The sequence below is a fragment of the Rhinopithecus roxellana genome, chromosome 5, assembly GCF_007565055.1.
Source record: "Rhinopithecus roxellana isolate Shanxi Qingling chromosome 5, ASM756505v1, whole genome shotgun sequence".
NCBI lineage: Eukaryota > Metazoa > Chordata > Mammalia > Primates > Cercopithecidae > Rhinopithecus > Rhinopithecus roxellana.
Window position 1 is genome coordinate 107,684,497 of NC_044553.1, and position 27,294 is coordinate 107,711,790.

Below are 27,294 nucleotides of genomic sequence, written 5' to 3' on the forward strand. Positions count from 1 at the left end.
CTTGACTCCCAAGATCAGTAAACATTGACCATTTCCCAGAGCCCACTGTTTACAGCTGGCTCCTTTGTCCTTTCTGTTTGCAGAGAAGGACCATCCTGCTTTGTCTGCAAGAGCAGGGCTTATCGGGAATGTCTCGTTTGCGAGCACGCAGTCCTCTACAAGGGACAATTTGACTTCTTCTTTTCCTAATGGAATACGCTTTATTTCTTTCTCTTGCCTGATTGCGCTAGCCAGAACTTCCAACACTATGTTGAATAGGAGTGGTGAGAGAGGGCATCCCTGTCTTGTGCCAGTTTTCAAAAGGAATGCTTCCAGTTTTTGCCCATTCAGTATGATATTGGCTGTGGGTTTGTTATAAATAGCTCTTATTATTTTGAGATATGTTCCATCAATACCGAATTTATTGAGTGTTTTTAGCATGAAGGGCTGTTGAATTTTGTCAAAGGCCTTTTCTGCATCTATTGAGATAATCATGTGGCTTTTGTCTTTGGTTCTTTTTATATGCTGGATTACGTTTATTGATTTGCATATGTTGAACCAGCCTTGCATCCCAGGGATGAAGCCCACTTGATCATAGTAGATAAGCTTTTTGATGTGCTGCTGAATTTGTTTTGCCATATTTTATTGAGGATTTTGGCATTGATGTTTATCAGGGATATTGGTCTAAAATTCTTTTTTTGTTGTATCTCTGTCAGGCTTTGGTATCAGGATGATGTTGGCCTCATAAAATGAGTTAGGGAGGATTCCCTCTTTTTCTATTGATTGGAATAGTTTCAGAAGGAATGGTACCAGCTCCTCCTTGTACCTCTGGTAGAATTCGTCTGTGAATCCATCTGGTCCTGGACTTTTTTTGGTTGGTAGGCTATTAATTATTGCCTGAATTTCAGAGCCTGCTATTGGTCTCTTCAGGGATTCAACTTCTTCCTGGTTTCATCTTGGGAGAGTGTAAGTGTCCAAGAAATTATCCATTTCTTCTGGGTTTTCTAGTTTATTTGCATAGAGATGGTTATAGTATTCTCCGATGGTAGTTTGTATTTCTGTGGGGTCAGTGGTGATATCCCCTTTATCATTTTTTATTGTGTCAATTTATTCTTCTCTATTAGTCTTGCTAGTTGTCTATCAATTTTGTTGATCTTTTCAAGAAACCAGCTCCTGGATTCATTGATTTTTTGGAGGGTTTTTTGTGTCTCTATCTCCTTCAGTTCTGCTCTGATCTTCGTTATTTCTTGCCTTTTGCTAGCTTTTGAATGTGTTTGCTCTTGCTTCTCTAGTTCTTTTAATTGTGATGTTAGGGTGTCAATTTTAGATAATTCCTGCTTTCTCTTGTGGGCATTTAGTGCTATAAATTTCCCTCTACACACTGATTTAAATGTGTCCCAGAGATTCTGGTATGTTGTATCTTCGTTCTCATTGGTTTCAAAGAACATCTTTATTTCTGCCTTCATTTCATTATGTACCCAGTAGTCATTCAGGAGCAGGTTGTTCAGTTTCTGTGTAGTTGAGTGGTTTTGATTGAGTTTCTTAGTCCCGAGTTCTAGTTTGATTGCACTGTCTTGTGAGAGACAGTTTGTTATAATTTCTGTTCTTTTTCATTTGCTGAGGAGTGCTTTACTTCCAACTATGTGGTCAATTTTGGAATAAGTGCAATGTGGTGCTGAGAAGAATGTATATTCTGTTAATTTGGGGTGGAGAGTTCTGTAGATGTCTATTAGGTACGCTTGGTGCAGAGTTGAGTTCGATTCCTGGATATCCTTGTTAGCTTTGTGACTCGTGATTTGTCTAATGTTGACAGTGGGGTGTTAAAGTGTCCCGTTATTATTGTATGGGAGTCTAAGTCTCTTTGTAAGTCTCTAAGGACTTGCTTTATGAATCTGGGTGCTCCTGTATTGGGTGCATATATATTTAGGATAGTTAGCTCTTCCTGATGAATTGATCCCTTTTCCATTATGTAATGGCCTTCTTTGTCTCTTTTGATCTTTGATGGTTTAAAGTCTGTTTTATCAGAGACTAGGATTGCAACCCCTGCTTTTTTTTGTTTTCCATTTGCTTGGTAGATCTTCCTCCATCCCTTTATTTTGAGCCTATGTGTGTCTCTGCATGTGAGATGGGTCTCCTGAATACAGCAAACTGATGGGTCTTGACTCTTTATCCAGTTTTCCAGTCTGTGTCTTTTAATTGGACCATTTAGTCCATTTACATTTAAGGTTAATATTGTTATGTGTGAACTTGATCCTGTCATTATGATATTAGCTAGTTATTTTGCTCGTTAGTTGATGCAGTTACTTCCTAGCATCGATGGACTTTACATTTTGGTATGTTTTTGCAATGGCTGGTACCGGTTGTTCCTTTCCATGTTTAGTGCTTCCTTCAGGATCTCTTGTAGGGCAGGCCTGGTGGTGACAAAATCTGTAAGCATTTGCTTGTTTGTAAAGGATTTTATTTCTCCTTCACTTATGAAACTTAGTTTGGCGGGATATGAAATTCTGGTTTGAAAATTCTTTTCTTTAAGAACATTGAATATTGGCCCCCACTCTCTTCTGGCTTGTAGAGTTTCTGCCAAGAGATCTGCTGTTAGTCTGATGGGCCTCCCTTTGTGGGTGACCCGACCTTTCTCTGTGGCTGCCCTTAACATTTTTTCCTTCATTTCAACTTTGGTGAATCTGACAGTTGTGTCTTGGAGTTGCTCTTCTGGAGGAGTATCTTTGTGGTGTTCCCTGTATCTCCTGAATTTGAATGTTGGCCTGCCTCACTAGGTTTGGGAAGTTCTCCTAGATGATATCATGCGGAGTGTTTTCCAACTTGGTTCCATTTTTCCCATCACTTTCAGGCACACCAATCGGACGTAGATTTGGTCTTTTCACATAATCTCATATTTCTTGGAGGCTTTGTTCATTTCTTTTTACTCTTTTTTCTCTGCATTTCTCTTCTTGTTTCATTTCATTCATTTGATCTTCAATCACTGATAATCTTTCTTCCAGTTGATTGAGTCAGTTACTGAAGCTTGTGCATTTGTGATGTAGTTCTCGTGTCATGGTTTTCATCTCTATCAGTTCTTTTATGGTCTTTTCTTCACTGATTATTCTAGTTATCCATTCATCCATTATTTTTTCAAGGTTCTGAGTTTCTTTGCGCTGGTTACGTAGTTCCTCCTTTAGCTGTGAGAAGTTTGATCGACTGAAGCCTTCTTCTCTCAACTCGTGAAAGTCATTCTATGTCCAGCTTTGTTCCCTGGGAGATGCGCTCTGATTTTTTGAATTTCCAGCTTTTCTGCACTGCTTTTTCCCCATCTTTGCAGTCTTATCTGCCTTTGGTCTTTGATGATGGTGACGTATTGATGGGGTTTTGGTGTGGGTGTCCTTTCTGTTTGTTAGTTTTCCTTCTAACAGTTAGGACCCTCAGCTGCAGGTCTGTTGGAGTTTACTCGAGGTCCACTCCAGACCCTGTTTGCCTGGGTATCAGCAACGGAGGCTGCAGAAGATAGAATATTGCTGAACAGCGAATGTTGCTGTCTGATTCTTGCTCTGGAAGCTTTGTCTCAGGGTGTACCCAGCCGTGAGAGGTGTGATGTGTCGGTCTGCACCTCAGTTGAAAATGCAGAAATCACCTGTCTTCTGTGTCACTCACGCTGGGAGCTGGAGGCTGGAGCTGCTCCTATTCGGCTATCTTGGGTGCCACCCCTCCTAGGTCACGGTTTTCTCTATTTATAGAGTGAAGGTAATAATCCTGACCTACCTAGTTCAAAGGGTGGTGGTAAAAAGAGAATGTCAGTGATTACCCCTGGGAAACTAGAAAGCATGATCTGGATATCAGGCTGCCTTAATCAGATAGCATCATATGCTAAGAACAGAAGTCCACTTACATTAGCTCAGAATAACGGGGATTCACTGAATGGATATGTGGGGTTTTAAGGGAATTTAAGCATAAGCAGGTCTTGAGGGCCTAGAGCCAGAAATCAGAAAATGAGGAACACAGGTTACTTATTCCTATTTAAATGCATAGTTTACTATCTTTCCTCCTCCTTTCTTATTGAATTCATTCTTCTTTGCTGTGGGAACTGGCTTGCTTTGCTTCAACGTGAATGTTATAAAAGAAATGGTGAGTCCAACCCTAGATTGATATGAGTTCTTAACTCTCTTAGCTCCAGCTCTTTTGTTGCAATTCCAAATTTCTGGGAAAGATTGACCTGGTGTGTATCAGATGTTTGCCTCTGGATAGTCAGCTGTGGCCAAGGGGGCTGGTCACATGTACAAATCTGGCCACCCTAAGACTGACATCCTAAGGTGTCTTCCGCTAATTAACTCTTGTTAATTTTGTGAAACTTCATTGGTTTATGGAATTTAAGGGAGTCGAGAGTTAGCTAGCCGGCACATTCAGTCCCTAGAGAATGTTCCCGTTGAGCCTAATGCAGAGAAGTTGCTTGCATCCTGCTCTCTTAGACACTTTCCTTTGGTTGGTTTCAAAGAGTGAGATATAGAGAAAACTAGCCATGGCTGGAGGAAGAGGAGGTGATGTAATTTTGTAATTGATGATCCTTCCTATGGCCAGATGGAGGATACAGTCCTCATTTCAACAGAGAAAAGTCATCTGGCCTGGCATGGTGGTTCATGCCTGTAATCCCAGCACTTTGGGAGGCTGAGGCGGGCAGATTGCCTGAGCCCAGGAGTTTGAGACCAGCATGGGCAACATGACAAAACTGTCTCTACAAAAAATTAGCTGGGTGTAGTGGTGCATGCCTATAGTCCCAGCTACCTGGGAGACTGAGATGGGAGGATCACCGGAGCTCTGGAGGTCGAGGCTGCAGTGAGCTGTGATCATGCCACTGTGCTCCATCCTGGGTGACAGAGTAAGACCCTGACTAAAGAAAAAGTCATCCAGTTTTAGTCTTCTTCAGTTTGACTTGCTTCTATTAGTGTAACCTGGTTTAATTTTGCTAAGAAAACAAAAATGTTGATGCAATATAGGTTTTTCGAATGTTTCACAGCAAAATAATACAACTAATCTCAGAAGAATGTTTGTTAATTATATTCTGTTTATTCCCTATCTACTTCCAAAAAGGATTTAAGGAATTTTGTAAAGGCCCAACGTGTAAACAATAAAATACAAAAGTCAAGTAGCTAAAAGAGGAAAATTGTATTTAAAAATCCTGGCTGATAATTTATCAATATCTATTTGTGAAAAAAAATAAAGCTAGATTTCTAACTTAAATGATTCATCTAAATAAATTCCAAATATAATAAATAGTTACATATGACTGCTAATCTATAAAGGAACTAGGAAAATACATTTAAGTATTTATCTGTTCTCAGAGCAGAGTGGGAAAGCATTTCTAAGCCCATTAATAAAGAAAGAAACCTTAAGGGGAAATATTAATAGAGCTGACTGCATGAAAATGTAAAACTTTTTGACTTTACAAAGTACTAAAAACAAAATGAAATGGGGAAAATATTTCCAACAAAAATGACAAAGAGTTGATAATTTCTCTATGACGTTTAATAGTTTCATCTGATGAAAATAATAAAAAGACAAAAATGCCAATGGATAAAGGACATAAAACAAGAAATTTTTGTAGAATTAATACAAAAATTTGAAGAATTAATTAATACATGAAAAGATATTAAACAATAAAAAGAAAATGCAAGCTGGGCATGGTGGCTCACACCTCTAATCCCAACACTTTGGGAGGCTGAGATGGGTGAATCACCTGAGGTCAGGAATTTGAGACCAGCCTGGCCAACATGGTGAAAACCCATCTCTATTAAAAATGCAAAAACAAATTAGCCAGGCATGGTGGCAGGAGCCTGTAATCCCAGCCACTCGAGTGGCTGAGATAGGAGAATCACTTGAACCTGGGAGGTCCAGCCTAGGTGACAAAGCAAGACTATCTCAAAAAGAAAATGCAAATGAAAACAATGAAGTTATATTTTATACTTCTGATTGGGAAAAAAACTAGAAAATTATAGTGGAGGGCAATTTTGCAATATTTTGACTAGTCTATAAAATGTGTATAACCTTGTATGCAGAACTTTATTTCCAGAAAGAGTTCCTTGGTAAATAATCAAGATTTGTGTGAAGATTTAGATACAAAAGATCTATGTTATTTATTCTTTTTTTGAGTAGAAACTATTTTCCAAAGTTTTTAGAATGAATATTTATTACTTTCATAATAAAAATATAAAATACTTTATGGTGTGTGTGCATTTGGTTTCTTTCTTTCTTTCTTTCTTTTTTTTTTTTGCGACAGAGCAAGACTCAGGCTGGAGTGCAGTGGCACAGTCTTGGCTCACTGCAACCTCCACCTCCCAGGTTCAAGCAGTCCCCTGCCTCAGCCTCGTGAGTAGCTGGGACTATAGGCATGCGCCACCACACCCAGCTAATTCTTGTATTTTTCATAGAGACAGGGTTTCACTGTTTTGGCCAAGCTGTTCTGGAACTCCTGACCTCAGGTGATCCGCCCGCCTCAGCCACCCAAAGTGCTGGGATTACAGACGTAAGCCACCGTGCCTGGCGGCTATATTGCTTTTTTGTATCTGTTTTCTTTAATTATGAAGTTTGACATATCAAAAGTAGATTTTTGATGAATAAAGTAACACTTTTCTCAACTAGTATCTTGCTGTGGAAATACTGTTGGGCAGAATCAGTAATTTGGTAAAAAGATCAATGAGTCATCAATATTTGTACAAACACTTTTTATTATGAGAGCAACTGAAGGCATTTACTTAGAATTTATTTGCTTTTGTTGTAGACAGAATTTGAACAAGCTGTGTTTTCTGCCATCCATCCTACAGCCAGTTGAAGGCAGGTACTTGGTACCAGTGAAGATATGGGAGGGAGCCTGACAGGGGAGGAAAGACAGATGAATTAAAAACCACAATGACAGGGAATTAGGTGACTCCCAGATAGAGGCAAGTGGGGTGTGGTCTTATGAGATTCTGGTTAACTTATTTCACCTTCTGTTGGCCTCTCTCACTGGGTGATGTGCATGTGGCCTTTTCCCTCTGTCCCCAGGACTGCCCTCCAGATGCAGAAGATTTCAGAGCCCAGCAGTGCTCAGCCTACAATGATGTCCAGTATCAGGGGCATTATTATGAATGGCTTCCACAATATAATGATCCTGGTGCGCCGTGTGCACTCAGGTGTCATGCACGAGGACAAAACTTGGTGGTGGAGCTGGCACCTAAGGTACTGGATGGAACTCGTTGCAACACGGACTCCTTGGACATGTGTATCAGTGGCATCTGTCAGGTAAGCACACTTTCCTCCCGAGCCCCTGCTTCGGGGATGTGCTACGCCTACTGTCAATAAACAGAACCCTTTTCTTCTGTACTTTTGTTCATGCAGATGAAAATATTGCAATTGGCCATGTACAGTGGCTTACACCTATAATCCCAGTTTTGTATTTTTGTACACCAAATACAAATACAAATTATATTTGTATCCCAATTTTGTATTTTTAGTACAGATGAGGTTTCATCATGTTGGCCAGGCTGATCTTGAACTCCTGACCTCAGGTGATTCACCTGCCTCAGCCTCTCAAAGTGCTGGGATTACAGGCATGAGCCACCGCGCCTGGCTATAGATTAGTGATTCTCTAACTTTAATATGCATCAGAATCACCTGGAGGGCTTGTGATAACAGAATGTTGTGCTCATCTCCTAGAGTTTGTGATTCAGTAGGTAAGGGATGGGGCCCAAAGATCTGCATTTCTAACAAGTTCCCTGGAGATACTGAAGCTGTGGGTCTGGGGAATACACTTTGAGAACCACTGTTTTGGAAGAGTAATACTGGAGAGTCTCTTATTAAATTAAGCTTTCTTATTAAAATTAATTCATTGTTTTGGATCTTTGGGAATAATGATTTATTTACTGAAAAACTAACATGAATGCATTCCAGCAGATTTTTCAGAGTGGTCTCTGCAGAGCTATCACAAGTGTGACTGAGACATAAACCTCAGTGGCTTGTAATGAGTGTAAGGATTCAAGACACTTTAGGCCAGGTGTGGTGGCTCACCCTGTAATCCCAGCACTTTGGGAAGCCAAGGTGGGTGGATCACTTAAGGTCAGGAGATCAAGACCAGCCTGGTAACATGGTGAAACCCCATCTCCACTATAAATACAAAAATTAGCTGGATGTGATGGTGTGTGCCTGTAATCCGAGCTACTAGGGAGACTGAGGCTGGAGAATCACTTGAACCCAGGAGGTGGAGGTTGCAGTGAGCCAAGATCGCCACTGCATTCTAGCCTGGGTGACAGAGCAAGACTGTCTCAAAAGGAAAAAAAAAATAAAAAAGACACTATGACAGGTTGTGAGGCGGGGATGGCAGGGAAATTATAGGATTCTGCATCTATTCTTTTGACTTCTGAAAAATGTTTTTTAAAAATAATGAATGTGTCTAGTATTTCACCTACTCTGTTGTGCTCATAACAAAAACAGTAGTAACAACAGCAGACAAGCAACCTGACCACCTACTAAGTGTGAAGCACTACCAGGAGTTTCAGACTTAAAGTGCTCAAAGGTGAACCTTCATCCTGCTTTTCAAACTAGCTTCAACTTTGTTCATTCCTTTATCTAAAAAATGGCTTCTAGTTGCTCATCCCAAAACTTTGACATCATTCTTGCTTTTATTTCAACCCGCACATTTGATCCATTGCCACGTCCTGTCAATTTTCCCTCCAAAGATTACTTTTAATTTAGCACGTCTTGCCATCTTTACTGCCTTTCTTGTAGCCTAAGTCCTTATTAGCTAATCTAAACTGCATTAACAGCTTTCTGTTCCGTTCTCCCAGCTCCCACTATGATTCCCTCCAGTTTGTTATTCACACAGCAGCCAAAGTGATTATGTTAAAAGGTGATCAGAGCTTGTCATTCTTGCATTCCCCAAAGCCCCTCAATGGCTTGTCCTTGCATTAATGATGAAATTGAGGATTCTTGTCAGTCTCCTGTAGGCTCTTCCTGCACTATCCACCTCCCTGCCCTTTTAAAACAGACTCAATTTCTTTCTCTCTCTCTTTTTTTTAAGAGGGGGTCTCACCCTGTCACCCAGGCTGTAATACAGCAACATGATCATGCCTCATTGCAGATTCATCCTCCTGGGCTCAAGCAATCCTTCTGCCTCAGCCTCCTATGTAGCTGGGACTGCAGGCATGTGCCATCATGCTCAGCTAATTTTTTGTTTGTTTGATTTCTGTAGAGATGGGGTTCTCACTATGTTGCTCAGGCTGGCCTTGAACCTCCCAAAATACTGGCATTACAGGCATGAGCCACCATACCTGGCCTGACTCAATTTTTAGAGCAATTTTAGATTCACAGCAAAATTTAGTGGAAGGTGGAATTTTCCCATAGGACCCCTTTGCTTCCTTATATGCACTGCCACCCCTGCTATCAACATTCCCCACTAAAGTGATACAGTTACTACATTCGATGAACCTACATGGACACATCATAATCACCCAAAGTTCATAGTTTACATTAGGTCTCACTCTTGGTGTTGTAAATTCTGAGTTTGGACAAATGTATGACAGGTATCCACTATTATAGTATAATGCAGAGTAGTTTCACTGACCTAAAAATCCTCCATGCTTTTCTTTTTCATCCCTCTCTCCTCGCTAACCCCTGGCAACCATGGATCTTTTTACTGTCTCCATGGTTTTGCCTTTTCCGGAATATTATAGAGTTGGAATCATATAGTATGGAGCCTTTTCGGATTGGCTTCTTTCATGTGGTAATATATTACACATTTCAGTTTCCTCATTGTCTTTTCATGACTTGATAGCTCATTTCTTTTTTTTTTTTTTCATTTAAAAAATTTAACAGAAAAATTAAATTAATGGAATGTTTCACAAATTTGCATGTCCTCCTGGCACAGGGGGCATGCTAATCATCTCTGTATCATTCCAATTTTAGTATATGTGCTGCCGAAGCGAGCACAGTAGCTCATTTCCTTTAACACTGAATAATATTCCATCGTCTGGATGTACTGCAGTTTATTTATCCATTCACCTACTGAAGGACACTTTGGTTGCTTTCTACTTTTGGCAAAAGGTCAAAGCTTACCATGTAATTCTTCCATTTTATAAACAGTCTATTGTTGCCCTTTATTGCCATCAGTTAAGTTTTGGGCTCTTTGACCAAATGATAATAGTAATCCTTCTCAGTGGGATTATGCTTTTGTTTTCCGAGTTCTTGACCATGATCATGCATTGCTTTTATAATTAAAATGAATCGTTATTAAAAGCAATTTAGGTTGGGTGCATTGGCTTCTGCCTATAATCACAACACTTTGGGAGGCCAAGAGAGGAGGATTCCTTGAGCCTAGGAGTTTGAGACCAGCCTGGGCAACATGGGGAAACCTTGTTTCTACAAAAACTTTTTAAGAATTAGCTGGGTGTGGTGGCCCAAGCCTATGGTCCTAGCTACTTGCTACTCAGGAACCTGAGGCAAGAGACTGGCTTGAGTCCAGGTGGTCGAGGCAGCACTGAGCTATGATTGCACTACTGTACTCCAGCCTATGATAGGGCGAGATCCTGTTTCTAAAAAATAAAAATATAAATATAAATAAATAAAAGAAATTTAGTCTGGGCTCAAGGAGTGCACTCTGGATAAGGTGATGTTTGGACAGTGAGGTTTTGAAAATTTGAGTAAACGTTAGATAAACTAAGGTGAGGGAGAATGGCAAGCAGAAGGGACAGGAATGTAACAGCAGGTACAGATGTGTTTAAGGGTCCAGGAGTGCATTCTGGAGAGTTGAGGTGAGAATACCCATGGAATAGTGCTAGGAGATGAGACTACCAGTGGAGGTGGAAACCAATTGTTAACTTATTCTGAAAGTTGAGAGAGGAGCTGTTTCATAATTTTATAAAGAATTTTGGCTTGTCTTTAGAAAGGTCATTTCAGTGGCAAAGTGGCAGGTTTGCAGAGGACAGGGATCTAGCCAAACAATAGAAGGTCAAGTATGGGATAACAAGAACTTAAAATAAGGCAAGAGGTAGGATGAATTAAGTGGAGACAAATTCTAAAGGTTAAGGATGCATTTTTTTTTTTTTTTTTTTTTTTTTGAGACAGCATCTTGCTCTGTTGTCCAGGCTGGAGTGTAATGGTGTGGTTACAGCTCACTACAGCCTTGAGCTCCTGGGCTCAAGTAATCCTCCCAACTTAGTCTGCACTCTATCTCCAAGTAGCTGGGACTACAGGAATGTTCCACCATGCTAGGATAATTTTTATTTTTTGAATTTTTTGTAGAGATCAGGTGTAACTCTGTTGCCCAGACTGATCTCCAACTCCTGACTTCGAGCAACCTTCCTGTCTTGGTCCCCCCACAATACTGGGGTTATAGACGTGAGCCACTGAGCCTGGCCCTGGAAACAGATCTTTTAGGACTGAATGTTTGGTTGGATATGGGGAGCGAGAAAATGATATCTAGATTTCTGATATCATGATTTAACTAGATAGATAGTGAGACCATTCATCAAGACAAAATATTGGGTTAGAACCAGGGGCATGGGGCAAAGGTGATGAGCTAGATGTACCTGTGAATATTAAGTTGATATATGAATTTAGAGCTTAGGAGAGAAATCTAGACTAGAAATATAGATCTAGGGCTGTCACATGGTTAAATCTAATCATCTAATGTCCTTGGGGACTGAGTAAGAAGGACAGGTTGTACTCTCAAGTACAGAGTCCTGGTGCCCGTGATTGATGGGACAAGCACAGGGAGAGATGCCCCTGATGGGGCATTAATTTAATTTAATAATTTAATTGTGGAAGCATCACTCTAATCTCTGCCTTCATCTGCACCTCACCTCCTCTTGTCTATCTCTATGTTTTCCCCTCCTTTCATAAGGACACCTTCATATGATTTCATCTCAACATCCTTAATTACATTTCCAAAGATATTTTTCCAAATATGGTTACATTCACAGGTTCTAGGTGCTGTGTCTTTTTTTGGGGAGAGTGCACAATTCAACCTACTACACATGGTAAGGAAGGAATAGGCTGAAATGAGTAGGGATGATGAGCATAAATCCATCTTTCAGAAAGTATGAATCAGAAGAATAGAGGGAAAGATACAACTACAGCCAGAGGGGGATATCAGGTCCAGGAAGAATGTCTTCAAGATCAGAGATACTTGGAAAAGCACTGGAGCAGATGCAGTTTTTAGGGTACCTGAAGCATATATAATTAGAAGGGCCCTCTTTATTTATTAATTTTTGCGACAAGGTCTCTGTCACCCAGACTGGAGTACAGTGGTGCCATCATAGCTTATTGCAGCCTCAACCTCCTGGGCTCAAGTGATTCTCCCATCTCAATGTCCCGAGTAGCTGGGACCACAGGTGCGCCACCACTGGCTAATTTATGGCAGATTCTTACATAGAAATCCTTCCCAGTTGCAGTCCAGCTTCCCCTCCCCAACTCAAACACTTCAATTCTCAGCAACTCTCAGCATTTGTGGGAGCCCAGACTGGGAACAGCAGGTAGGCAAGACAGAGGGAAAAGGAGAGAGTGGTTGACTGTGAAACTTAAGCTTCATTAACTTCACGGTAAATCCATGAATGAACAAGTATATATGTTGCCAGGCAGGTGGGTGAGTGGAGTATTGACTGAGAGGTAGAAATATACAACTAATGCAGTGAAGTTCCTGGGCTCGTCAAAGGAGTTGATAACAGAAACGAAGGAGACAGATTGCCCATGGACAAGGAGGAGGGACACCTCTTCCCTTGAGGCAGGTAGGAAGGGTGAAATATGGGCCACTGATCAGTTTGTATGGGAATGGACAGGAGAGTGAGATATTGTTCGATGGCCTCAATTGAGTGAAATATAAAGCAAAGGCATCTAATCAGAATGAGGGGGCAGGATTTTGAGGAGGAATGAGAAATTTGAAGATGCTCTGAGGAAAATGGAGATGACAAAATGTGGTTAGAGAACAGTGCCCTATGCAGCTAGAGGGAGTAGAAAACCATTGCCTTTGGCACAGTTGGTGTGTGAAGCTAAGGTCGCTTTGACTTTGGGTCAAGGTCATGGACCTGCTTGGTGGCTTCCTATGATGAATAGCTGTGATCAGGACTGTGTAGACTTCAGATTTAGAGAGAACTGCATTCGGATTCAATTTCTACAACTAATAACTGAAGACCACTTGGCAACTCCCTTACCATCTTTGAGCCTTGGCCTTTTCATCAGGTAAAAAGGAGATATTTTCCTCCTTGTAGGTCCTGTTTTAAATTCATTTTTCCACAAACCAACATTCCAAGTGCCCAGCACAATAGCTGATGCACAGGAGGCCTGCAGTCAACATGAGCTCCCCTTCCCACATTTACCCATCTGCTCACTGCTCACCACCCCCTGTTCTTATTAATGGTCTAAGTCCAGTTGCATAGTTAGCTCCAGGAGTTTCCAGGGTTTAAAGGGGCTTGCAGAATAAAGGTGGTTTCATTATGAATTAGTCCATTTTAAATGAGTGCTTCTCATCACTTTTTTTGTGATTCTAATGAGTAAGCCAGTTCTTTGAGTGATGAGGAGTGATACCCTGGTTGCTGAAAGCTGGATGGTCTTTTGGCTAGGTGATTTGAATTTAATAATTATATGTACTTCCTAAGAAGTGACTCAGACACTTCTTGGTTGAATTCAGTGTCTTTTCTTCAACAGGATAATGTTCACATAAATTTCCTTTCTTGTGCCACGTGGCCATGGGCATCAGTTAGGTAGATTCAGTGTCTGGTGAGCACCTACTTACTGCTTCCTGGTGATTCTTTCTGCTTGCCTCAGGATCACTGATGTGAGCCATAATGACTACTTGGCATAGACTACATGTAAGTCTTGTAAATGTCTGTGTAGTTTTCTCATTTAAATGAACATGTCACAATGCTCTTGGGAACAACTTTCCATTAGCCTGAGCACAACAGACAGCCTGAGACAGCAGTGCTCACTGAATGAAATTTGCTTCTGCTTTGGAGGTCTGATTTTTATTAGAGGCGTGACCTGGTTGGTACCAGCTCTGCAGACCAAATCTGATTTGTCATTCATGTTTATTGAATTCCCTGATAACTGTGCAGATGAAGAAACCACTTAGAATTTAGAATAAAAATAAAAATAATAGCAACTAACACTGGGTGCTTAGCCCAGGTATCAGGCATTGTGGAAGCCCTTTACTGTTAGCTCATCATAATCCTATCAAGTAGGTACAGTATTTATTCCCCGCTTTGTTGATAAGGAAACTGGAAATTGAAGAGGCTAAGTAAATTGCCCAAGTTGTACAGTGTCTTAGTCAGTTTGGGCAGCTATCACTAGCTGCCATAGATTGGGTGGCATATTAACAACAGAAATTTATTTTTTACAGTTCTAGAGGCTGGGAAGTCCAAAATCAAAATGCTGGCAGATTCAGTGTCTGGTGACGGTCTGCTTCCTGCCTCCTGGTTCATGGAGGCTGTGTCCTTACATGGCAGAAGGGATGAGGGAGGTATCCAGGGTATCTTTTATAACGGTACTAATCCTGTTTGTGAGGGCTCCACCCTCATCACCTAATCACCCCCACAATGTTTCACCTCCTAATACCATCACCTTGAGGGTTAGGTCTCTGCATATGAATTTGGGTGCAGACACAAACATTCAGTCTATTTCTATTGCACATAGCTAGGAAGTGGTAGAGCTGGAATTTGAACCCAGGGAACCTAATTCCAGAAACCAATGTCTTAATTATTGGACTATACTGATAATATTTTTTGTATTGATACAAGTGTAGCTAAAGTTTGTAACTGAAAATGAGGTATAATTCAGTAAAGAACAGTCAGTTCAAGAGATGATTCATGCTTAGATGGCTTAGTACAGAGATTAAAAGTCAAATGTCTACATACTACCCCAGAGAGAAACTGCTCAGATGTAGTCACATTGGGTGGTGACTGTGGTGGTGAACTGGAGGATACATGCTCATTGTGAAGGGGGCAACTATATATAAACATGTTGGAAGTTTTGTTTTGTTTTTGTTTTTTGTCAAGAGAAGCCGGGAAACTGGATTTTAATGTGAAACTTCCAATTTTAAAAACCATCTTCCTGTTAATAACCGTGCTTTATCCATTAATGGTTAAATTATAGTCCTGTATAGTATAGGTTGGATTTTCCTGCAGTAACCTACAACCCCCAAAGCTTAGTAGCTTAAAACAATTAAAGGTTACTTCTTGCTGATACCACTTGCCCAACAGCGGTTGACAGGAGCCTCAGCTGTTAGAATGTCTGGGAGACTAAGGTTGAGGTAGGCTTTATTTGGACACATTTTTAACATAATAACTGCAGTAGTGCAAGGGGAACATGGGACTCAGACACTGACCCTTGAATCTTCTTATAGAAGTGACACAGATCCATCACTTAGACTCATATTTCATTGGCCAAAGTTAGTTAATGACCACACCTAACTTCAAAGGGAGTGGAGAAGTGCAGACCTTCTGTGAGCTGAAGGAACCAAAATGTTTTTGAGTATCCCTACTGACTACCACAGCTCCATATACTCTGATTTTTAAGACAGAAATGTCAGATTTTTTCCCCCAAGTTAGAATCCAGTTTGCAGGTATTTCAAACAGTTGATTAAAAAAAAATTGTTTTGTTCTTGAATGATTAAATTTGACTGCTCTGAAAAATTCATATTTTGCTTTATTTGGACTAGTGCCACTTATTTAAGTATTATCGTCTTTTAGCTGATCAGGAAATCATAAGCAGGAACTGTGAAATAATTTTTAACTGAAGTGATGATTTATAGATGAATATTTATTCCAAAAAGCACTACTCATATATTTAAAATATTTGTTTATGTCATCCACTATCTTGTGTGACTTGTCTCATTAACTACACTGTAAGGTAAGAATCTTATGTTATTAATTTATACTCTGTAGTGTCTGGCAATATATAAAATGGTTATTTAATAGATGTTAATAAATTTTATTGATATGTAGTTAATAAATCACTGTAATTAGAGATCATGACTTCAGACGATGTCATAGAAGTTGGAAACACTTCAAGCAATTTTTTAGAAGTTGGTTATTGTTGATTATGATGGGACATGAAAGCCAAAATTCAGTAGCCCCTCAATTTCAAAGGCATTTCTGGATTATTCCTTATGAATTACAACGCAAGACTTTCTTTTCAAATATCATTTTTCTGTGATGTTTTCACATGCTTTATTTGGTTATAACATTTGGATGAATTGTAACTTTACAAAAATTATGAAGCAAATATAAGTGCTCAGGGAAGTATTCAATTGCCCAAGATCTTACAAGGCCTTAAACACTCTTCAAAACAAGCCCCTCCTAGGTCCTAAACCCACACCCTTCCTGGATGACTAGAGAGTGATTCTCCTTCTCATGAAATGCAGAGTGCTCAGGGACATGAATGTGTGAGGACAGAGCTTGGCCCAGGAGCAGTGTTTCTATAATTTAATAGTGGAATTACTCCCCTTGGAGAAAGTTGCATGAACACAAGTTACTCATTGATTGAATCTCGACCATGCAAGTGTGTTTCCAAAATCAATCACTCTTAAGTTGTTCCACATGTACTTGTAAATATTAATACAATGGCCTGTGTAACTGGGCTTTTGTTGTTGTCTATCTGCTGATACTTAAGGTAGAGGAAGTTGTAATGTAGTGTTAAGATTCTGGGTCAGAAAACTTGGGTTTTAAAACCATTACCAACACTGTATACTAGCTGTATAATATTGGCAAATCATTTACTCAGTAATGTTTAGATTCGTTATTTATAAAATAGAGTGAAAGGTATCACCTACATCATAAAATTGCTCTGAAGATTAAATGAAATAATGTGTACAATATTCATGACTTAATGCCAGGTACATGCTAAACATTCAATAAAAATCAGCAGTTATTAATATTGTATTACCATCTTTATAAAACCATATAATCAGGATTAAAGGATCTCAAAAGTCATTGGATAAAACCACTCATCCAATAATTTAATCCCCCCTACAATTGTTCCACCAAGAGGTCTCCTAGACTATGACTGAATACTTATAATTAGATAACTCTGACTTTTCAAACTTTCTCATATTGAACCAAATTATGCTTAAACCTGTAGCTTTCACCATTTGGAAATACAAAGAACAAAAGTAGACCCTTTCCTCATGATAGCTCTTTGTGAATTTGAAAATATCTCTAATCATAAGCTATTCCCTAAACTTCCTTGGAACTTACTACCTTACCCTGAAATTTTCACTTGGTCTTTCTCTTTCCCTTCGACACCAAAATGTTGGAAAGAATAGTGTATAAATAATTGTCCCAACTTCCTCTAGTTTCATTTCTTCTTCAACAGCTTGAATATAGAGTCTAATTCAACAACTCTCCAAGCTGAAGCATGGGGCCTACCCAGGAGTCAAGATGAAAAGCAGAGAGAAATAATAACATTGGCCATCTTTTATTGAATCCTTTATAATGTCTGAATCATTATACTAAGAATTTTACATATGTTTTCTCATTGAATCCTCACTAGGCCCTATGTGAAGTATATATTGGTATTATTCTCTCTATTTTACTGTCGAGGAAAACGAGTCTCTGAGAGTTTGAATTTTTCAACATCCTGCACTTAAAAGGTTGGTGGGTGGATCCAGGTTTGTACGTGGGTGTTTTCTTCCTCCAAAGTCCCTGTGCTTAAACACCAGGTTTATAAATAAAGTTAGATGAATATGGGAAGGAAGAGATAAACCATCAAATCAGTTGATATTATAGTCTTTTACACATTATGTAAAATATATGCTTACAAAATAAAAAAGAAATATAAGACATGGCCTTTTTTTCTCATATAAGCAAGCCTATAATCTAGCAAATACACACACATAAAAAATGTACACATAAAAAATGACAAGAGAAGGAAAGATACCAGTATAAACACATATCTTATATGAGACATCTCTCCTTTTAGTTCCTTTTTATATTTTAAAAATTGTTTATAAATATATAGATATGACAGAGGTGGAGATACATAGGCCTAGGTACAGCTAATGATAAAGATGAGGAGCTATAAACATATAGATAAAGACTATAGACAGATATTAATATAGGGATATGGGGATATAGGTATTTAGAGGTAGAAGTAAAAACAGAAAAAAAAAAGATATTTAAAGTAAAACTATGAACCAGAAGGTTATATATGAAATTTAGAACAGTGGTTGTTTTGGGGAGGAAATGAAAGAACAGGACAAGTGTAGGGCTGGGGAGAGAGGAAATGCCTGTCATGTTCTGTTTATTTTATATACATAAAAATACCTAGACTAGGCAATGTGGTACATGCCTGTAATCCCAGCACTTTGGGAGGCCAAGGCAGGAGGATCACCTGAGCCCAGGAATTCAAGACCAGCCTGGGCAACATAGGGAGACCCTGTCTTTTCATCACAATTTAAAAAGCTGGGTGTTGGGGCACAGGCCTGTGACTCAACCTCCCAGGCTTAAGTGATCCCAGCTACTTGGGAGGCTGAGGTGGGAGGATCACTTGGGCCCAGAAGGTTGAGGCTGCAGCGAGCCACAGTCCCACTATTGCACTCCATCCTGGGCAACAGAATGAGATCTTGTCTTGAAATAAAAAAAGACAGAAATGTGAATAAAAATATAAATAGAAAAGGGAGGGGGTATGGAGGGACAGCTTCAAATCTTTATTAATATTTCGGCCTTGCATTAGAATCATATAAATGATACTATCCTGTAAGGCATTATATCATTTACATTTATAAAACTATGTTCTCATAAAAGAGGGCCAAACTATACATTTAAGGATTACATCACAACTAAGGTTCCTGAAATGAAGGGAGCTCCCCATCCCCTGGTTTTGGGCACCACTGACCGCCATGCTTCTGTTGGCAGGCAGTGGGCTGTGATCGGCAACTGGGAAGCAATGCCAAGGAGGACAACTGTGGAGTCTGTGCGGGTGATGGCTCCACCTGCAGGCTCGTACGAGGACAATCGAAGTCACACGTTTCTCCTGAAAAAAGTAGGTTTTAAACCCAATACGGTATTACCGTCATACAAGATATATTTTAGACCGTCTATTGCTAGAATAACATTTTCTGAATGCTAACCTTTTTTAGTTGGAAGTAGCTTTTGTACCAGTTTTCTAAAAGTGAAATTTCTTCCAAAAAGTGTGTATCAAACTTTTGTTCCCATTATATCTTCAAAGAGGACCTGTTTCTGTGAACCTTTGCCAATGCAGGGTATTACTGTTTTAAAAAAATATATTCGCCAATTTTTCAGGTAAATTGTGAAATAATAATTTCTTTTATTTGTCTTCCTTTGACTGCTAACAAGGTAGAAAATATCGTCATGTATCTATTGACCATTTATACTTTTTAATTTCTCAGTTAGCTATTGAAGCCATTTATCAATTTTCCTATTTGGATGTAGATCTTTTCCTCATTGTAGATAGCTTTTAATATATCACCAATACTAGCATTTTTTCTGTCATATCTGTTTCAAATGTGGGTTCCAGTTTGTTAATTGACTTTCAATTTTGTGTAATCAGAGTTTCTAGGTTTCTAAGTATTATGTATTTGGAAATTTCCTTCTTTTCATTTTAATAATATCTGTCTTTTAAAACATCCTTTAGTTTGGGGATTCAGTAAACTTTTTCTGTAAAGGGGTAGATAGTAAATATTTTAGACTTTGCTGACTGTATAGTCTCAACTACTCAACATAGCCGTTGCAGTGTAAAAGCACACACAGACACCTGTAAAAAAGTCAGCATGGCTACATTCCAATGAAACTTTATTTACAAAAATAGACTTGAAGGCTGAATTTGGCCCTCGGTTTATAGTTCGTTAACTGCTCCTTTAAAGGAAACAAAAATTATTCATGTGTATTTTCTGCAAGTACTTTTTGGGTTTGTTTTTCTTTATAGTAATTATTTCTGAATACTCCATTCTTGGTGGTATTCAGTTATAAGTGTAGGTGAGTTCAGCCAAAGATTTGATTTTAAATCTTTTATTTGTTTGAATTTAGTTTGATGTAACTTATAAAGTTGGCATCTTACTTATTTTCCCAAATGGGGAAAGCATTATGGGGAGGGGTAGAGGGTTTTTCAGGCAGAGGAAACACAAAGTTCATGGCGTGACACTGGAGAAGAACCTGGGTTTTTTGAGGATCTCCTAATATATTGTTCAGGCCTGACTGTACATTGAATAGGATAGAAGGTAAGACAGAATGGCATTTGGAGTCAAAGACTTCATTATTGTGTTTTATTTTTCAGATTAAGTGGCGCCATCAAAGCGATTTAGGCAGTGGAGTGATACGGTTAGGTTAATGTTTTAGTAAAATAATTATAGTGGCATATGGAGGCTAGATTTACCTGTCAGATGAGCTTGGAAGCAGGGAGTCCAAATAGGAAGTGTCTTTCAAAATATTCAAAGTGTTTAAAATAATAAGGCCTTGATGTAGGGTAGCATGGCAGGAAATATAGGGGAAGGAACAGGTGGAGAGATCTTTAGGATGTAGAATGAACAGACTTTGGTAATTCTTTGAATGAAGGTTACAAGAGAAAAGAAGCAGCTTGAATGGCCCAAATTTTCCATTTTGCACAGCTGGGTGGATATGTTTGCTATTCATTTGGGTAAGGAATTCATGAAGAGGAGGCACGTATCAAAGGTGAGAGTCCATCTCCCTGAATTTTATTCTCTCCAAAATTTTCACCCTATAAGTATCCAGTGCCTAAGTATCTTTCTGATGCCTGCAAACAGATGTTGATTGTATTTTGTTTGTGGTTGGAGGGTTTATCTGAAACATGCTAGTTTATCATGGTTGATAGCAAAACCCCTTGTTGGTGGTATTCAGTTATAAATGTAGGTGAGTTCATCCAAAGAGAGTATGTAGAATATAAGAGGAAGCCAATAATTGCATCCTGAGGAAAAGCTGAAGTCAAAGCATTTAGCCAGGGAAGAAGTTTAAGGGAATCCAACTGAGAAGGAATGAATAGAGTAAGTAGGTAAATGCAGAATTTAGCAAGAGCAGTACCATGGACCCCAAAGGAATAAGTAATTTCAAAAATGCGATGGGGTTGGCCAGCAATGTTCAATGCTCTTATGAGTTCAACTGGAATAAGGGCCTAAAAGTTTGTCTTTAGCAATTTGAAAGTCATTTATGATGTGAACAAGTGTGATTTTGATGAACTTCAGTGTGAAATCAAAGCTTGATTGCAATGGGTTGATGAGTGAAGAGAATGTATAGAGGGAAGGATTTGCTCAGGACAAGAGGATGGGAACAGACCAACACCCTGTCAACAACTGGATAGCTCTACGGGGTTGGTTGGAGAATACCGTAAGGTGTTCCAGCCTATTGCCTTTATTTGGCTCTTCATTAGGAGATAGAGTTGGCCACTAGGAGTGAGAGCTCAGAGACTTGAGCCTGTTCCCATGAAGGAAAGAAGAAGGAACCATCAACAATAGTACAAAGATAGAAGAGTAACTGTAAGGGCCTAGCTGAGATTGGAAACCATGAATTCATGGAGGTTCCAATTTTTGGACTTCATGAAGGAGGTGGCTTTGAATGGTGGTATATCAATGAGGAATGTATTCTACTGCAAATCACAGAAAACTCAACTTAGAAACATTGGAGTTTATAAATCTTTTCTAACAAAAAGCCTGGAGTAGGCAGCTAAGGCTGAGGATGCTGTTTTACTGTGTCTTTCAGGAACCAGGCACCGTTCTCTCTTCTTCACATCCTTAGAGGGTGGTTTTTGCTTATGTGGGTACAAAGTCATTATTGGACATTGAGATGTTACATCTACATCCCAGATAATAAGGAAGAACATAGTGTGAAAAGCATTTTTTAAATACTGTGTTCTTTATTCAGGAAAGGATATTCTCCCCAGGGAATTTTGCTTCATTGACCAGAATTATGGTATGTGACACCCTGGCTTCCAAGGAGGCAGGAAACCAATTAGTTAGCATTCTATCCATTTGGTTATTACTAATATTGATCAAATGCTTTATAATTACCAAAGTTCTCTTCAGACATATCATTTAATTCTACCAGCATGCTTATATTATCATTTGGATAATGTCCTACCTGTTTTACAGATGAGGAAACTAAGGATGAGAAATGTTAAGAAACATCTCCCATAATTAATTACGAAAGGAAATATTGGGAAGTGGTTAAGAAATTGGGGTTTGCAGCCAGCCTTCCAGGGTTAAGTCCTGGGTCTGTTGCTTATGAGCTGTGCAGAGTTATTTAAGTATTTCACTTCCATGGGTATCTTGGATCTCTAATTTTAAATTGGGAATAACAACAGTACTGCCTTTGTAGAGATGTTGTCAGGATTTAAAAGATCAACCCATGTTGAGAACTCCAAATAGCATAGTAACCAGAGAGTACTCAGTAAATGCTACCTGCGTTTTTGTTAAAAATATTACTCATTGGGATCCCAAAGGATATCACACTGATACGGGAGGTGGGCAGGAAATTGCTGGGTAGAGAAGGGCGGGGTCCCTGGCTAGGGCTCTGCCCTTGGGCCTGTGCCCACTGGCGTGGGTGAGGACAGGGACTCTGTTTTCGCACCCAAATGTTGCATTTTCCAAGACCACTCTGGCCTCCCATGCCCCCTATTCTGTGCCTGTAAAAACCCCAAGACCCCAGTGGTCACACACACAAGTGACTGGATGTTGAGAGGAACACACTGGCAGAAGAACACACAGACGCCGACAGGCCATTGACAATGGAACAACACAGATGCAGAAGGAAATTTGGTCAAGGGCAGATGGACGAGAGCCCAGCTCCTAAGCGACCCAACTCCAGGGGAAGACCACCTTCCCACTCCATCCCCCTTCTGCCTCCCCACTCATCTGCTGAGAGCTACCTCCCTCCACCATTCAATAAAACCTTGCACTCATTCTCCAAGCCCATGGTACTGGAAAAAAAGTGGATCGTACATGGGCTTGGACAATGAGTGCAAAGGTTTATTGAATGGTGGAGGTAGCTCTCAGCAGGTGGATGGGGAGGCAGAAGGTGGATGGAGTGGCAAGGGATACAGAAAGCCCTGGGGTACAGAAAGCCCTCTGTCCTGGAGATGAGGCAGAGGTTCTAACTGAGCTGATTAACATAAGCCACCTGTGGACAGCTAAGCTGAAAGAGCACACTGTAACACACGCTGGAACTTTGGGAGCTGTAAACACTCAACTCTAGACACTGCCCTGGGGTTGGAGCCCCAAACTCCCCATGACCTGCCTGTCTGCATGCTCCCGCTAGGGGCTTGAGCTGCTGGGCACAGAGGAAGCAAGCCACTCCCCCTGTTGCACGCCCTGTGAGGGGGATAAGGGAACTTTGCCCCTTTCAACACATCTTATATACTTTAAGTGTAAATGTGGGTGTTTGTAAACATATTTGAAAGTCAACAATCAGTCCATCTGGGGATTGATTTTAAGAGAGCTACTACTTGGTATGGAGGAAAACCTTGAAAGTGTGAAAACAGAGTGAATTGTAGGACAAACCAAAGTTTTAGAACTCAGATCAGTGAACACAGTTTAAAGAGACAGGCTCTACTGAGAAGTGTTCATTCAGGAAGACATGTGGTTGAGAGGAGTAAGGGAGAAAGACAACAGCCAGATAGGGGTGTAATGGAAGTATGTAGAGTCAGTGTTGGCCTTAGAAAGTTTGGAAATCTCATCAGAAAATACCTCGTTTTGTCAGGGTCCAGGAAAGATTAGAACCTGAGAAAATTCTAATTGAACCAGAGTAGACGCCAAATGAAATTGTGCCAAAGGGCACTCTTATTTGGAGAAGTGTGCAGTAGAGGTACTGAAATGCAAGGTAGTTCATTATTCTCTCTCTCTCTTGATTTCAGCTTTTGGATTACATATGCTTTTGAGAATCTATTAAAAGTTATGCATTTTCTTTCCAGGAAAATTCATGTGTACTGATAAGCCCCGGATTTGCCATTCTGATTTTTTTGTGAGGTTGTCAGACCCCTGATGCCTGTTTAGGACATTCCAGGTTAAGAACCCCTAAAATGTCCAATTTTTAAAAATCAGTTCCTACATAGAAAGGGGAACTGGAGTACACAGACAGATCCTTCAGTGCAGGGCATGAGTGACATGGTATAAGCCAGGAACATCCCATAGGATGTTCATATGCATTTTATCAGGTTTCATATGCATGTGCTTGAGCTAAGGCTAAAGGTAGCAAAGATTCCTGCCTGTATGAAAACATAGTCCTTCACCATCTTGATTCTAATTATGGCCCCATCACGTCTGTTACAGCTCTGGAACTGACCAGCTGAAGCTGTTTTTGGCTGGGCTTTTCCCTAGGCCATATGGAAGCACTTCCCTATAATCATTCTTTGTGTGAAAGAAATGTGGGAAATGAAGCCATGTCTCCTCCTGAGTGTGCATCACTGGAGCCTGCAGAATCCACACAGCTCCTACATCCATACCTTGCCAAGAATTCATTCCGATCTTCCCTGGGACTCACCCTGAGTCAGGACATGGCAATGAGATGCTGTTGGCACAGCCCTGCACTGGTTGTACACAGGATATCATTTCTGTCACGCAGTGAGGCAGACACAAGGTGTAAGAACGTGGAGCCAAAAGCTTTGCTATGAAAAAAAATCAGAAATTTATCCAGATACAACACACAGATTTCCTGTTCAGAGGGAGGAGGAGAGAAACGGAACTAACGACCAACATAAACAGCTTTGGATATTGGAAAAGGGAACTAGAGGCCACTTAGTTATTAAAGAGAGAAAGCTCTAAAAACAACAACAAAGAAGCAAACATATCTATTTGGAGAGTCTTGACTTGGCATTTAGAAATTTAGTTGTATTTCCAGGTTTGTTCCTTATTTTGGTCTTGTCCACATCAGGGCACACATGTGTGAGGCAAATAAACAAGATCGGCTTGTCTATTCTAAGCTTTTTGTCCATTTTTACATGGTGGCAGCCAAGTCTATTGATACGGTGATACCTAAGGCCAGCTGGGAACACCAGCATTTTGCTCAAGTTTTGACAGTATGAAGATAAACACACACTCTTCTAATGCATTCCTTGACACAAATAGAATCCTGGGCTACGTGGGTCGTGGGGCTGCGTCACAGGGTAATTCTTAAGATTTTTTCCCTTCATCCACTGTTCATTTCTCCTTTGACTGTCACTCCCAAAAACAATTTACAAATTTAACTTATTCCATCACAAGGAAGATTGTATAGGATATAAAGGGTCTGCTAACATGGTAACATGGATTGGTTTTCATTCTCCTGTCTTCCCGCATTATCTCTTCCTCCCTCCCCATTTGTCTTTCTAGGGTGAGATTCTGGCTGGTCATACTCTTCTATCAGAACTGTGGCTGGGAAAGGAATATTCAAACCAAATATCTGTTCCTTTTAATGGAATTAAAAGTTGCCCCCTCCTCCATTTAATTCAGCAAGGGAGAGTGTGGCCTGGAAGGAAGACCCTGTGATTACAAATAAAGACTCCTGGGTTCTAGTCCTTGCCTAGCTCTTTTGCATGTTTTTGTGTGTCTTCTGGCCCTGTGCATGAAGAGAGATAATGGAAAAATAGCATGTAGACTGTGTTGCAAAGGAATGTCATAGATCTTATTTTACCTGGAGAAGTAGACAGACTGTGAACTCCCTGGCCTCTTCATGAATTGCCTTACACCTATGATAAAATCCGCATCCCTCTCCAAAGCCGTTAAAGCCTGTATCATCTGGCCCCTGTGTTACATCATGTGCTGCCATCTGCTCTTCATTCCCTAATCTCCAGTTACACTGGCTTTCTGGGAGATTCCAGAATGTCAGATGCCCATGCCCCCCATGGGTCTTTGCACGAACCCGTCCCTGAACCTGGAACATGTGTCTCCCAGCTCTTCAACATAGTTACCTCTTTCTCAACCTTGAGCGCAAGTGTTGCCTCCTCAGAGAGGCTTTCTTTGACCACTCTACGTAAAGTAGGCCCTTCTCTTTTCTGTTTAGTTCTTGCTTAGCCTTTAGGGAAAGAAGTGATTATTTCATTTATTTTTTTTAATATGCGTCTCCCACTAGTAAGCTTTGCAAGAGCAGGTGCCATGGTGTTCACCATTTTATTCCTAGTGCTAGTGCAGTACTGAACACATCATAGGAGCTCAGTTAATGTTGAACAAATGAATACATGGCCTTTGCTGGAGATGATTCTGCTTCCTGTTATGATTTCAGTGGGACTAAATGATATTGTGCAATAGAACTGGACTGGAAACCAAAGACTGGAGTAATAACCTCAGTTTGGCCTCTAACAATCTATCTTCTTAGGCAAGATGCTTCACTTACTGGGGCCTCAACTTTTTCATCTGCACAGTGAGCAGGGACAATTTCTAAGACCTCTTCTAGCTCTGAAAATCTATTAAGTGTATGTGTGATTTGTTCATTGTTTGAAAAAAAAAATAGATCTTAGGATTGAATGGAGTTTAGAGAAACAAATCCCAGGAACTTATATGAAGCAATTTTCCAAACTTTTAATGAAAGGCTTGACAATGATGGCTTGTCTTTGTTCGTAAAGGGCCTAGGAAATTTTAGATACACCACAAGAATGAGTTGGTGTGAAGTTTCCTCTTATCTCCCATGAACTTCTACTTGGTTGCCTTTTAACATATTATTGTTACAATCTGCAAGAGTAATAGTGGCCCCCAGAGTTTGTATGCTTATACTGTGCTATGTATTTGTCATGTATGACATTATTTATTCTTAGCATAACCCTATAAGGCAGGTACTACTGTACCCTCCCTATTTAACAAATGGAGAAATAGGCTCAGTGAAATTAAGCACCTTGGTCAAGGTCTCACAACTGGTGAGTGGTCAAGATGGTTCTGACCTCAGAGTTCATGTGCTTAACCACCTTCCCAAAGTGTCTTCCAAGGACAGCTAGATGAGCATGAGGTGAGAGGTGCACCGAGGCTTAGAGTGATGGGGCAGGGAACAAAGATAGCACAGAAATGGAGCCAGAGGGGAGCAAAGGCTGCCTCAACCAACCTACCCCTTGTTTCCCCTTGGCAGAGCCCAGCCAGCTCCATGGTTCCTAACCCAGCGTGCACATCAGGAGCACTTGGGGAACTTGTCCCATGTTCGAATCCTCAGGCCCCACCCTAGAATTTTGAGGGGTAAATCTGGGCAATTGTAGGTTGCTAAACTTCCCAGGTGGCCGCTGGTGCATGCCTTTGGTTAACACCTCTGCTTTTCAGTGTCTGATGCCCCACTACAGAGTCAGAAGGCAGATGACTGTTTCATCCTCACCAGTCTCCTGATTCCTTAGAGACAGTGTAAAGGGCAGAAAATGAGTGTTACACTATGATGCTCGAGAACATCTGGACAG

The 27,294-nt window shown here is 40.2% G+C and overlaps 1 protein-coding gene and 1 non-coding gene across 6 annotated transcripts in view; one reads left to right on the forward strand and one right to left on the reverse strand.

The window, feature by feature from the left end:
* The window catches only part of ADAMTSL3 (ADAMTS like 3), a 421,728-nt gene that overhangs the window by 181,197 nt on the left and 213,237 nt on the right, over positions 1–27,294 (forward strand). For all 5 annotated transcript variants that reach the window (XM_030931695.1, XM_030931696.1, XM_030931693.1 and 2 more), the window contains exons 6-7: positions 7,006–7,242; positions 18,840–18,966. In XM_030931695.1, coding sequence (XP_030787555.1) covers positions 7,006–7,242; positions 18,840–18,966 — 364 coding nt within the window. The remainder of the gene's footprint in view (positions 1–7,005; positions 7,243–18,839; positions 18,967–27,294) is intronic.
* LOC115897775 lies at positions 9,818–9,924 on the reverse strand. The gene has a single exon (XR_004057571.1). It is a non-coding gene; the product is annotated as a U6 spliceosomal RNA (small nuclear RNA).